The 14,780-nt window shown below is 36.3% G+C and overlaps 1 protein-coding gene across 2 annotated transcripts in view; it reads right to left on the bottom strand.

Annotated features, from left to right (window-relative positions):
* The window catches only part of WNK3 (WNK lysine deficient protein kinase 3), a 162,049-nt gene that overhangs the window by 62,538 nt on the left and 84,731 nt on the right, over window positions 1-14,780 (bottom strand). For both annotated transcript variants that reach the window (XM_021699364.1, XM_021699309.1), the window contains exon 10: window positions 8,228-8,289. In XM_021699364.1, coding sequence (XP_021555039.1) covers window positions 8,228-8,289 — 62 coding nt within the window. The remainder of the gene's footprint in view (window positions 1-8,227; window positions 8,290-14,780) is intronic.

Below are 14,780 nucleotides of genomic sequence, written 5' to 3'. Positions count from 1 at the left end.
ATCACTTCACACCTGTTGGAATGACTAAAGTCAACAACACAAGAATCAACAGATGTTGGCAAGGATGCAGAGAAAGGGTACCCTCTTGCACTGTTGGTGGGAATGCAAACTGGTATAGCCACTACAGAAAATAGTATGGAGGTTCCTCAAAAATTTAAAAGTAGAACTACCCTATAATCCAGCAATTGCACTACTGGGAATTTATCCAAGGAATGCAAAACACTAATTCAAAAAGATACATGCACCCCATGTTTATAGCAGCACTATTTACAATAGCCAAATTATGGAAGTAGCCCAACTGTCTCTCCATTAATGAATGGATAAAGAAGTTGTGGTATATATATACAATGGAATATTATTCAGCCATAAAAAACAATGGAATCTTTCCATTTGAAATGACATGGATAGAGGTAGAGAGTATAATGCTAAGTGAAGTAAGACAGAGAAAGACAAATACCATATAATTTCACTAATATGTGGAATTTAAGACACAAAACAAATGAGCAAAGTGACAAAAATACAGAGATGAGAGAAAGACAAATGAAGAAACAGACTTATCATTATAGAGAACAAAGTGTTAACCAGAAGGAGGTGGGTGGGGGGAAATGGGTTAAAAATGTAATGGGGAGGGGCGCGTGGGTGGCTCAGTCGGTTAGGCGTCTGCCTTCGGCTGGGGTCATGATCCCGGGGTCTTGGGATTGAGCCCCGCATCGGGCTCCCTGCTCAGCGGGGAGCCTGCTTCTCTCTCCTCCTGGCTCATGCCTGCTCATGCTCACTGCCCCTATCTCTCTCTTGTCTCTCTAATAAATAAATAAAATCTTAAAAAAAAATGTAATGGGGATTAAGGTGTGTACTTCTCATAGTGAGTACTAGGAATTGTTTGGAATTGCTGAATCACTATATTATACACCTGAAACTAATAAAACACTGAATGTTAAAAAAATAGAAAATAAAATAAAAACACTTTAAAGGAAAAAGGGAAATGTGGTTTATACATGTTTACACATACACACGTCTATACACGTACACACACACACACACACACACAGAGGAACAGTATTCAGCCATAAAAAAGAATGGAGTCTTGCTATTTTCAGTAGCATGAATGGACCCTCAAGATATTATTTTCCTCTTTATACTTCTCATGCTAAGGGAAATAAGTCAGAAAGAGAAAGACAAATATCATATGATCTCACTTATATGTGGAATTAAAAAAAAAGACTCCGATATACAGAGAACAGATTAATGATTAATTAATCATTGCCACAGGTTGCCAGAGGTGGGAAATGGGTTGAGCAAAATGGGTGAAGGCAGTCAAAGATAGAAACTTCCTGTTATAAAATAAGTAACTCCTGGGATGTCATGTATATCATGGTGACTATAGTTAATAATATTGTATTGTATATTTCAAAGCTGCTAAGAGATTAGATCTTAAAAGTTCTCATCACAAGAAAAAAATTCTGTAACTATGTATGGTGATAGATGTTCACTACACTTATTGTGGTGATCATTTTGCAATATATACAAATATCAAATCAATATGTTGTATATTTAATATGTTTGTATGTCAGTTACACCTCAATAAAATGATAAAATAAAATACACTACAATTCTGGTAAAAAAACAAAAATGAATGATATTAAAATGGTTCAATGTGATTAATTTTAACTAGTTATATCTTGCAGATTCACGTCAATATGATTATGAAAGGGCCGCTATCTTTCAGTTTATCTGTGTCAGGGCATTTTTCAGCTTTTTCTTTAATAAGTTTGAAAAACTTACAAAATTTCCAATAAACACATTTGAAAATTAAATGAGAAGATCTGTTAGCACCAAACACATACCTTTTAAATTAATTTTTTAGGTAAAGTCCTTTCTCCTAGAAACTACTCCTGAAGTATTTGTATAAAGATATGAAAGAAGATATAAAAATAACTCCTAAAATTTTTCCTATGTCCATGTGAAAAAACTTTGTATAAATACATATGGTGGAAGGGGGCACCCGGGTGGCTCAGTTGGTTAAGTGTCCGACTCTTGGTTTCAGTTCAGGTCATGATCTCAGGGTCCTGGGTTCAAGCCTCACATAGGGCTCCACACTAGTGGGCAGTCTGCTTGAGGATTCTCTCTCCCTCTCCCTCAGCCCCTTCCCCCACTCACTTTTTTTCTCTCTCTCTCAAATAAATAAATCTTTAAAAAAAAAACAAGTGGTGGAAGAAGATACATTAATACTGCTCTTAGTTTCTTAATATACAAAGAAATAACAGTAACAAGTAACACCTTCAAAAGATAAAAGGGACATAATGCTAGTCAATGGGGCTATATCATTCACATTTCAAAGTAATCTTAAAACACCAGTTCAGGGTTTGGGACAAGATGGCAGAAATCCAATTCTCTCCGTTCTTCCTACCTCTTAAGTCCAACTAAATAATGTGGAAATAATAGAGTAGACAATCAAATCTGGATACTGAAGGATGAAAATATGAAGGTGGACTAGCTAGGGACTCCCAGGACTCGAGGAAAAACAAAGCAGTTTGGCATGTCCCAATTACCCACCCAATGACAAGATAGTCTAGGCTCAGTGTCTTCTGACTCTCAGCTCAAAGGCAAAAGCAGCACAAGTCCAGTGGTCTCCTGACCCCCAACTCAGCAGAAGGTTTCAGGTGGGCCCTTTCCTCCCCTCCCCTAGTAACATTGGAGGGAGCTCCACCAGTAGCATGCGGCCTGGAGTTCTGGCCTGGGGCAGCAGCAATGGGGCCCAGTGGTGTCAGGTGAACCAACCAGACAGAACTAGTACTACAAGGGCTCTGAAAACTAAATTATCATTAGAACCACAGCCCACAAAAGTAGATCAGAACCTATGCATCTAAATAGGGTAACTGCCTGCTAAAATAGAGTATTTTTTTTAGTAGGCTCTACACCCAACACAGGGCTTGAACTCATGACCCTGAGATCAAGAGTCGCATGCTCTACTGACTGAGCCAGCCAGGTGCCCCCTTAAAATAGAGTATTTAAATATGATCCAGAGTCTCCCAAAATAATATCTAAAATGTCCAGAAGACAAATGAAAATTCCTTATCATACCAAAAGCCAGGAAAATCACAATTTGAATGCAAAAAGACAATCAAGAGATGCCAATACCAGGATAAATCAGATAATGGATTTATCTGATAAGGATTTTATTTTGTCTAAAGATTTTATTTATTTATTTATTTGTCAGAGAGAGAGAGAGAGAGAGAGCACAAGCAGGGGGAGCGGCAGGCAGAGGGAGAAGCAGGCTTCCCGCTGAGCAAGGAGCCTGATGCAGGATTCGATCCCAGGACCCTGGGATCATGACCTGAGCCGAAGGCAGACCATTAATCGACTAGCTACCCAGGTGTCCCTACCTGATAAGGATTTTAAAGCAGCCATCATCAAAATGCTTCAGTGAGCAATTACAAATATTCTTGAAGCAAATGCAAAAACAGAAAATCTCATAGAAACATAGGGATATTAAAAGAGAATTAATGGAAATTATAAAAATAAAGCACAATCACAGGAAGTGACATCACCAAGATTGGCAACATAGGTTGTTTCTGACTTTGCACACAAGAACAACTAATAACTATTCAAGAGCAAGACACCACTGAAAGATTCCTAGAACATGGGGGTATGGCTGAAGCACCCCTCTGCACCACAGAGACCAAGTCAGACTGGATTAGAAGGGTAAGAGAAGGGACACCTGGGTGGCTCAGTTGGTTAAGCATCTGACTCTTGATTTCAGCTCAGGTCATGATCTCAGGATTGTGAGATCAAGCCCCAAGTCGGGCTCCGTGCTGAGCATGGAGCCTGCTTAAGATTTTCTCTCCCTCTCCCTCTGACCCTACCTCCTGCTCATGCTCACTCTCTCTCTCTCTGCCCCCTCAAAAAAAAAAAAAAAAAAAAGTGTAAGAGAAGTGGCTATACATCGGCCACATTGCCCCTACCCCACGCCAGCATAGTACCCGAGCCTCCAGTACCTCCAGTGGGAAAAGAGAACCTGGGGGGACAACCAGCCCTCGCTCAGCATTGTGGGGGCCCCTATTTTGATTTCACACCACAGGCATAGCAGGAGAATCTGCAGGGCTCAACCACTGGGAATATGAGTATGACAGGGAAGGAGGGAAAGGCTTGCAGCAGGCCAACACACGGATCATGGCAGACCAAATTCATACCTGCAGTACCCAAATAGTAATCCCAACGAGTGGTTTTGCTCATCTGCAGAATCAAGTTGGGGACGTATTCTGACTAGTAAGATATCATTGTCATTTTATGTGCATTAACCTAATGACTAGTGATGTTGAACATCTTTTTACATACCTGTTGACCTTTTGTACATCTTGTTCGGAGAAGTGTCTATTTGGGTCTTTTGCCCATTTGTTAATTGGGTTATTTGTTTTCTTGCTATTGAGTTATAGGAGTTCATTATATATTTTGGATATTAACCCATTATCAGATATATAGTTTGCAAATATTTTTCCCATTCCATAGGTTTTCTTTTCACTTTGCTAATGGTTTCTTTTGTTGTGCAGAAGTCTTTTAGTTTGATGTAGTCCCACCTGTTTATTTTTTATTCTGTTACTTGTGTTTTAGGTGTCATATCCAAGAAATCATTACCAAGACCCATGTCTAGGAGCTTTATTCCTGTGTTTTCTTCCAGGAGTTTCATGGTTTCAGGTCTCACATTTAAGTCTTTAATCCATTTCAAGTTAACTTTTGTGAGTGGTGTAGATATGGATCCAGTTTCATTCTTTTACATGGGAATATCCAATTACCCCAGCCCCATTTATTGAAAAGACTGTCTTTTCTCCATTGAGTATTCTTGGCTCCCTTGTGAAATATTAGTTGACTTGTATATGCTTGGGTTTTTTTCTGGGCTCTTGATTGTGCTCCACTGGTCTATTTGTCTGTTTTTATGCCAGTATGATACTGTTTTGATGACTGTAACTTCATAGTATAGCTTGAAATCAGGAAGTGTGATGTCTCCTGCTTTGTTCTTTCTCAGGATCTGGGTCTTTTGTGGTTCCATATACATTTTAGGAGTGCTTCTTTTGCTCTGTGATAAATGGCACCAGAATCTTGATAGGGATTGCATTGAATCTATAGATAGCTTTCAGTAGTACTGACATTTTAACATTAATTCTTCTGAGCCATGAACACAGAATACCTATTCATTTATTTGTGTTTTCTTTGATTTCTTTCACCCATGTCTTGTAGTTTTCAGAGTAGAAATCTTTCCCTTCTTTACTTAAATTTATTAAGTATTTTGTTGTTTGGGATACTACTATAAATGGGATTAATACCTTTTATCTCTTTTCTTGGCTGATTGCTCTACCTAGGATTTTTAATATTATGTTGAATAAGAGTGGTGAGAGTGTTCCTGATATTAGAGGAAAAGCTTTCAACCTTTCACCATTGAGTAAGATGTTAGATGTGGATTTATCATACGTGGCCTTTATTATATTGAGATATGTTCCTTCTATGTCTAATTTCTTAAGAGTTTTTACCATGAATGTTTAATTATGTCAATGCATTTTCTGCATCTACTGAGATGATCGTATGATTCTTTTATTTCATTCTAATATGAGCATATGATTCACTTCTTTCAATCAAATCATTGATTAATTTGTATATATTGAACCATTCTTGCATCCCTGGGATAAATCCTACTTGATTATAATGTATGATCCTTTTAATGTGCTTTTGAATTCAGTTTGCTAGTAATATTATTGAGGTTTTTTGCATCTATATTCATCAGGGAATAGGCCTGTCATTTTCTTTTCTAGTAGTATCCTTTTCTGGTTTTGGTATCAGGATAATGCCAGCCTGGTAAAATGAGTTTGGGAAGGTTCCCTCCTCTTCACTACTATGAGTTTGAGAAGGACTAATGTTAATTATTCCTTAAGTATTTGGTAAAAATCACCAGCAAAGCCATCTGGTCCTGGGCTTTTATTTGCTGGGAAAGTTTTGATTACTGATTCAATCTCCTTAATAGTAATTGGTCTATTCAGATTTTCTATTTCTTCCTGATTCAGTCTTGGTAAATTGTATGTTTCTAAGCATTTATCCATTTCTAGGTTGTACAGTTTGTTGGCATTTCATTGTTCATCATAGCCTCTTAGGATCCTTTGAATATCTGTGTTATCAGTTGTAATCTCTCCCTTTTCATTTATAATTTTGTTGATTTGGGTCCTTACTCTTTTGTCCTTGCTTAGTCTAGCTAACGGTTTGTCAATTTTGTTGATCTGTTCAAAGAACCAACTCTTAGTTTGGTTAATCTGTTCTATTGTTTTTCTGTTCTCTATTTCATTTCTTTCTACTCTAATCATTATTTCTTCTGCTAACTTTGGGCTCAGTTTGTTCTTTTTCTAATTCCTTAATGTGTAGAGTTCAGTTGCTTATTTAGGATCTTTCTTGCTTCTTAATGTAGACATTTATTGCTATGAACTTCCCTTCTAGGAGTGCTTTTGCTGCATCCCACAAGTTCTGGTATGTTGTGTTTCCATTTTGTCTCAAGAATTTTTTTTTATTTTTAAAGATTTTGTTATTTTTTATTTGAGAGCAAGAGAGTACGAGTGTGAGAGCGAGAGAGCATGAGAGAGAGAGAGAGAGAGAGAGTGTATGCACACAAGCCGGGGGGAGGGGCAGAGAGAGAAGGAGAAGCAGACTCCTCAATGAGCAGGGAGCACAACACAAGACTCGATCCCAGGACCCTGAGATCATGACCTGAGCCGAAGGCAGACACTTAACCAACTGACCCATCCAGGTGCCTCTGTCTCAAGAAATGGGTATGGGCAAACTGAGCTCTAGAAATATTGCCTCACACCTATTAGAACAGCCATTATCAAAAAGACAAGATAACAAATGCTGGCAAAGATGTGGAGAAGAGAGAACTATTGTGTAGTTAGTGGGACTGTAAATTGGTGCAGCCACTCTGGAAAACAGTATGGAAGATCATTAAAAAATTAGAAATAGAACTACCATATGATTCAGCAATTTGACTTCCAGGAATATATCCCCAAATAACAAAAACACTAACTCAAGAAGATATCTGCACTCCTGTGTTCATAGCAGCTTTCTTTACAATAGCAGGACATGGAACATGGAAACAACCTATCTGTCCATCAATGGATGAATGGATAAAGAAATTGTGGTGTGTGCACATGTACACACACACATACACACAACTATTATTTGGCCATAAGAAGGGGAAATCCTACCATCTGCAACATCATCAATGGACTTTGAGGGCATTATGCTAAGTGAAATAAGTCAGACAGAAAGACAAATACTGTATAATCTCGTAAGTGGAATCTAAAAAAAACCCCAAATTAAAAAATGAACCCACACATATTCACAGAAAAAGAGATCAGACTTGTGGTTACGAGAGGCAGAGGGTGGGGGGAGAGAAAACTGGAAGATGGTTAAAAAGTACAAACTTCCAGTTATAAGACAAATAAGTACTAGGGATGTAATATACAACACGATGACTATAGTTAACACTGCTGTGTGAGATATAGGAAAGTTGTTAAGAAAAGACATCCTGTGAGTTCTCACCACAAAGAGAGCTTTTTTTCCTTTTTTTTCTTTTCTTTTTACTATATTTAGATGAGAAGATGGATGTTAGTTGAATCTATTGTGGTAATCATTTCACAATGTATATGTAAATTAAGCCATCATGATGTATGCCTTAAACTTATACAGTGACGTATGTCCACTATTTCTCAATAAAACTGGAAAAAAAGTACAATCATAGAAATAAACTCATCAAATGGGCACAATAACAGTATGAATAGGGCAAAGGAAAGAATCAGTAAACTTGAAGAGAGAACAATAAAAATTATCCAATCTGAACAACACAGAGAAAAATATTAATTTCCAACTATCAAATAATACCTGGTTATACTTCATTTCTTTAGATTAGCAGGACTTTCTCTAAATTACACTATTCCTTCTTTCCTTTTTTAACCCTTATGAGCTTTTCTTAAGAGCAGAGTATTTTAATAATGAGAAAAAGAAAACAGTCAATAATTTAACATTCCATATGATCATTATTAACATAAAAAAGTAAAAATAATACCTACTATTTTATTGAACATACACACAAATACAAGAACACAGATGCTTCTCTAATCAAGATTCACTAAGCACTGATTGAGTGCAAATACTTCAAAATACTCTGTTTTGATGGTATGAATTTGAAGATACTCACCTTCTAACTAAATCCGGTTTTAGAAGAGTTGCTTGTTCAATTCCAACTGCCTGGGATACAGGCTGTAAATAGCACAGAAATAAAACTTGTTATAACAACAAACTTCAAGCTAAAACTGCAATCTGCTATTATTTCAAAAAAACATGGCTGTTACATTTCATATTTTGGTTACCTCACAAACTAGGTAGAATGTCTACATTATTGAATATTTGATGTTACTACCAAAGATAAAGAAAAATAAAATGTAGCAGTATTCATATTCATCAATATTTTTCATTACTTTTGTGTTATTTTTCAATGGAAAACACTGACATTCAGCTTCCAGTCTGATTGTAAAACCGGTACTAAAAGGGAGAGTTGCCGCCATTTCACAAACAGATAAATAAATGACTCAGGCTTTAACTTGTGTGCTCTGGCTCTTTCTTGCTCTCTTTACACTAAACTACTGACAACTATCCCTTTGAGGCATTAATATCAGCAGCTGCAATACTGGCCCTTTAAGAAAGAAAATGCCAACTATGTTGGAAAACAATTTTAAACATTTATCTAATCCATCCTACATATTGCCACTGGTGACAGCACAGTGTCCTTAAAATGCAAATCTACTGGGCGCCTGGGTGGCTCAGTTGGTTAAGCGACTGCCTTCGGCTCAGGTCATGATCCTGGAGTCCCGGGATCGAGTCCCACATCGGGCTCCCTGCTCAGCAGGGAGTCTGCTTCTCCCTCTGATCCTCCCCCCTCTCATGCTCTCTCTCTCTGTCTCATTCTCTATCTCAAATAAATAAATAAATAAAATCTTAAAAAAAAATGCAGATCTACCAAAACTGATCTCTTCCCTACCCAGTTTAAACCTCTATAATGGTTCCTCATCTCTAAGATTAAGCTCCTTGGAATGGCAAAGTCCTCAATGAACTGGTCCCTGCCTCATTCTCAGAGTCCTCTACTTGAAGCCACACTGAACTGTAGCTCCTCTCAATGAGCTGGGTTCTTCCATATACTGTGACTCTACTTATGTTCCTTCATCTTCCTGGACTATTTCAACTCCTCCTCAGTCTTGTCCATTCTAAGGACAGAACTCCTACAAGAAGCATCTATTACAATAGGTTCCAGACAAATCAGCAAAACTGCTTTGGGTACTCTTTAAAAAAACATATACTTTATTTAGCTCTTATCTTGTTTTCTAAACTATAAGGGATGAAGGTTTCCTGGAGAAATGACTGATTCCAACATTGGGGCAGAGAAAGTACAAGATGAGGCTGGATCATCTTGTTATGCCAAAAAGAACTGCTCAAAGAATAATGGGAACATATCAAAAATATACAGGAGCCAGCTTGAAGGGGTTCCTACTGCCCAAATATGGGACAATTTGGGTATCAAGATAAATAATGATAGTAACAGAATATAACCTATTCAATAAAATTAGAATACATGAGTTCATACTGATACAAACAAATAAATAAAATTTTTATAGCACAAAGCCAACTAATAAATATAAGGAATGATGAAATCAGAAAATCATCAATGGATGATATAACTAGTGGGTAAAATTTACATAGTTTCAAAATATCTACCCATAGATTACTTACTAATTACAAAAGCAAAAAAAGGTCACTTTATGGTAGAAAACTACACATAGCAGCCTCCACCTTAACCAAAGAATTAAATTCAACCTCAGCAATAGCAGGACAAACTGACATCACATGCCTCCTAATATGATATGATGTGCAAAGAACACCTCATCACTTACATGGTATTCCTGACAAAAATGCATGATCTGAATCTGAGCAAAAGGAAACTTCAAACAAACTCAAATTGAAGGACATTCTTTTTTTCTTTTCTTCTTTTATTTTTTTTAAGTAGGGTCCATGCTGGGCTTGAACTAACAACCTTGAGATCAAGACCTGAGCTGAGATCAAGAGTCAGACACTTAACCGACTGAGCCACCCAGATGCCCCAAATTGAAGGACAGTCTACAAAATAACCAATCTTGGGGCACCTGAGTGGTTCAGTTGGTTAAGTGTCTGCCTTCAGCTCAGGTCATGATCCCAGGGTCCTGGGATAGAGCCCTGTATCTGGCTCCCTGCTCAACGGGGAGTCTGCTTCTCCCTCTGCCCCTCCCCCCACTCATTTTTTCTCTCTCTCTAATAAATAAAATCTTTAAAAAAACAACAACAAAATAACCAACCTTTATTCTTCAAAAAATATCAATGTTATGAAAGACAAAGAATGGCTGATTAAAGGACAAAAGAGACAACATAACTAAAGGCAATGCATTATCTTCAATTAGATCCTGGATCAAAGAAGGAAAATTGCCATAAAGGACATTATTTGGGCAATTGGTTAAATTTTAATGTGGACAACAGATTAAACAGTAGTATGATATTCATATTAAATTCCTTGAATTTTGTCATTGTATTGTGGTTAAAAAAATCCTTATTCTTATACTGAAATATTTAAGAGTAAACGGGCATGTCTACAACTAGTTCTCCCATGCTCCAGAGGGAAAATCATGTGGGCATAAATGGATAGATGGATAGATGGATGGATGAATGGATGGAGGAAGGATGGAAAGAATGACCAACCAACCAAGAAATCGATGCATCATCATCTGGGAATGCCTTTTATCATGTCCCTCTTTATCATATATGTTTAAAGTCTGACTCCAAGGACTCTGTCTGATTTATCTTTGTATTCTCAGTGCCTCTTACCACAGTGTCTGGCACACTGTAGGCTTCTAATAAATGTTTTAAGATAGAAAGAAATAAGAAATAAAACAATGACATAAGAAGAAAGGTTGTGCCATAAAAATGTTTGTGATCCAATATTACCATTCCTGGATATAAAGCCTAAGGAAATAATACAAAGGGAGAAAAAAAAATACATAATATAAAGTTTGTTTCATAGAAATAGTCAATAAATGGTAGATATCTCTGTGTTTTGATTGTGGTATTATACATAATAAAAACTGGCAGCAAGTTAGTTGTTCAGGAATAGGGGATGAGTTAAGTAAATATGAATATTTATTGCACTATCATCTGGCCATTGAATACTGGAATTGTGAAGGCCAAGTAAAGGCAGGGAAAACTACTTACCAATGAATGAAAAAAGTAGAAAACAAAACTGTACATATAAGTACAACCACTTACACATGTGTTAAAAGCCTGGAATACTATAACAAATATTATAATCACTGCCATGTTAAGGAAATAGCATTCTAGGTGATTTTCCCCATTTTCTTACTTTTTACAATGTTATTACATACATTTTCTAATTTAAAACTCTGAAAGGATATCAAATACTAAGTGTATAGGGAAACAGGTATTTTCATAAACCACTGGTGGGATTGTAAACTGGTTACACCTTTCTGAAGGGTAACTTGACAATCAATACAAGTCTTAAAAACATCTAGCAATGACATTTCTAGAAATTTACCCAAGGATATAATTAAGAGTGTATACAAAGGAAATAATTAAGAGTATATACAAAGATTTAGCTATAAGAATGTTCCTCACAACATAGACTATAATCACAAAGTGCAAAAAAAATCAGACATTTGTTCCTTTACTTGTTCCATTATATAAATAATGGTATATCCATAGTAAAGGATATTATGCAGCCCCTTAAAAATGTGTTAAAACATATTAAGATAACACTAAAAGTGAAAAAAAGATTATAAAAGAATATGTATACTATGGTTACATTAAAATTACATGTATGTATAAGCATCTAAAATGGAAGAATATACAACAAGGTGTTAAATAAACTTATCTATATTCACCTTGCTTTAGTAATTAAGAAAAAAATAAATTCAACTTTGTACAGATTTATCAACCCTCAAATCTGGTAATCACAGGGCTGGTCCCCATTATTTCAATACATAACATTATAGTGATTTTAGACAAAAGTAAAAAGGGAGTTCATTAAATTTGAAAGACATCTACAGAAATAGCTCAGCATTTATTTGAAAACATTAGTTTTGAAACTCCTCAAAATATTATGAGAGAACTTGATTAGAAGCTATCATATAAAAAAGACAGATGAACCAACTATTAGCCATGATTCTAAGGACACAAAGTAGCATTAATGATCCTGTTAATAATTACAAGTGGTTATAAAATATCATTCCAGATTATTGCCATAGTAACTCTGTCTTGTTTCTCCTTACTTAATCCATAGGCTTTGCTTCCATATTTATGCATCAGGACACCATGTCACTGTTCCATCTTGCTGGGACTCAATATAATTCTTTTAAAATTTCTTTAATACAGGGCGCCTGGGTGGCTCAGTTGGTTAAGCGACTGCCTTCGGCTCAGGTCATGATCCTGGAGTCCCAGGATCGAGTCCCGCATCGGGCTCCCTGCTCGGCAGGGAGTCTGCTTCTCCCTCTGACCCTCCTCCCTATCATGCTCTCTGTCTCTCATTCTCTCTCTCGCAAATAAATAAATAAAATCTTAAAAAATAAAATAAAATAAAATAAAATAAAATAAAATAAAATTTCTTTAATACAACCATTTGTTAAGCTGGATACATTTTGTTGAATCTTGTGTGTATGAAAAAAAGAAATCTCATTGCCAAAATATTTGCTTTCGTGTTTAAACTGTGATTATGTTTAAAAGCTAATTATCTAACCCACAATTAGAAGCTAATCTAATTTGTCCAAGAAAAAAAAAAACCTCAGTATGGGTTGACTAGGTTGGAGGGGGAAAGGAAAGGCAGGAAATGATACTCTGTGCTCGTTTCTCAACTACCCCCCACCTTAAAATACAAATGAAAGACAGGCACCAATCCCCTTTCCTAATGAGATCCTGATAATCTGGATGTCTGAGACCTTGATAACTTGCTAGCAAAGTTCAAAAGTACTGAAGTACCTCTCGACACATGCAGAATGAGGACAAGGCCAAAATGAGAAGCAAAACTAGGCTTGGATTCCATGGGCCATACCATCCCCTAATCTACCATTTTGATATTTAAAACACTCTCTTATATTTGTTTCTAGATCTTTCTCACCCATGATGCTGTGAGCTATTCGAGGGAAGAGACTATATCTGTAAAATTTATCACAGTATTCCCAGCGCCTAACCAACACCTGAAATAGGAATAGATGCTCAATAATAGTCTTTCACTATTATAATATTCTCATATTATTTTTATTTTTATTATAGCAACAAACCAATCACTATTAAGCATTTATTAAGTGCTAAGTACTTCATATACATTATTTTACTAAATTCCACCCTTATGACAACTCTGAGCAGTAGGTATTGTTATTTTCATTTTACAAATGAGCAAACCGAAGCTGTAAGTGATGGAAGCAAAAATTGAGTCAGTAAATGGAAATTAATGAATAGACAAATGACTCCAAAGAGTACTGAGGACCAAAGACCCCTTGTGCACACCACAGAGGCTTTTCTGTTAGTTTGTTTTTGTTGGTTCCTAACCCTCTTTCTCCTTTACTTACTTCATCATTACTTGCCCTCCTCCCACCAGTGATTCTCAGCCCTGGATGCAGTTTATAATCTCAAGAGAAGGAGAAGAGGAGGGAAGAAAGAAAAAGGAAACAAAAAAACAAGAAAAGAAACCTTTGAACATCCCATAAACTGCCTTATTGTATTCTCAACACTACAAACCATGTCTCTCCTATGACGTGCTTTTTTTTTTTTAACAACCACTATTTATTAAGCACTTATTACATGCCAGGCACTTCTTACATATATCTCATCTAATCCTAATGAGCCTGCAAGATAGGCATTTTTTCTGACACGAAAATTTCCAACATACAGAAAAGTTGAATATTTGTTCAGTGAAAACCTGTATAACCACCACTCACAGTCTACAGCACTTTACTATAATTGCATATCACATGTATATCCATCAATCCATCTTACTTTTTACATTTCAGAGTAAGTTGCAAATGCAAGACAGGCATTTTAAAATGTCATTTCACAAATGGTAAGAACCAGAACTAAAATAAATAACTTTCCTCAAATCATAGACTAAATAATTCAAAGAGACATTGTTCAAACTCAGGTCTAACTAAAGATACAAACTGCTCAAGACTATATGTACGATGTATATACCTATTTAACAGTGAAATTTTTATTTAATTTTAAAAAATTATCACTGTATATGTTCACTATATTTTTACAAAGAACCCTTCATCTATAAAGTCATTGTCTATCTAAGCCCACTTCCTGGCCAAGATTCTGAATAATGAAATTTACCCTAAGAAATAACTGATCCACAACACAGTTCCATGGATAAACTCACATAACACCCAAGCTACTAAACAGGCAAGGAAAAAGATGAAAACACATCAGCGCACAAAAACTGACAGACACGAGTGACGGAAACTCAGAGGAAGATTCATTAATTATAAGCCAGGTAGAAGTAGATAAAAGAAATTACCTGGGCTTTACTCCAGAGCCTCCCTAGGGAGTACCTTATGAAAGGGAACTAACTGAAAGTCAACTTATATCTCATACTTTCTCCCTATTATCTGTCCCCAGTTGAGTTATCAAAGGTCTGTACCAATCATCAAATTGATCAGACACTG

This window comes from Neomonachus schauinslandi, chromosome X, assembly GCF_002201575.2.
Source record: "Neomonachus schauinslandi chromosome X, ASM220157v2, whole genome shotgun sequence".
NCBI lineage: Eukaryota > Metazoa > Chordata > Mammalia > Carnivora > Phocidae > Neomonachus > Neomonachus schauinslandi.
Note: the sequence above shows the minus strand (reverse complement) of the source record. Positions and strands in the feature narration are given on the sequence as shown.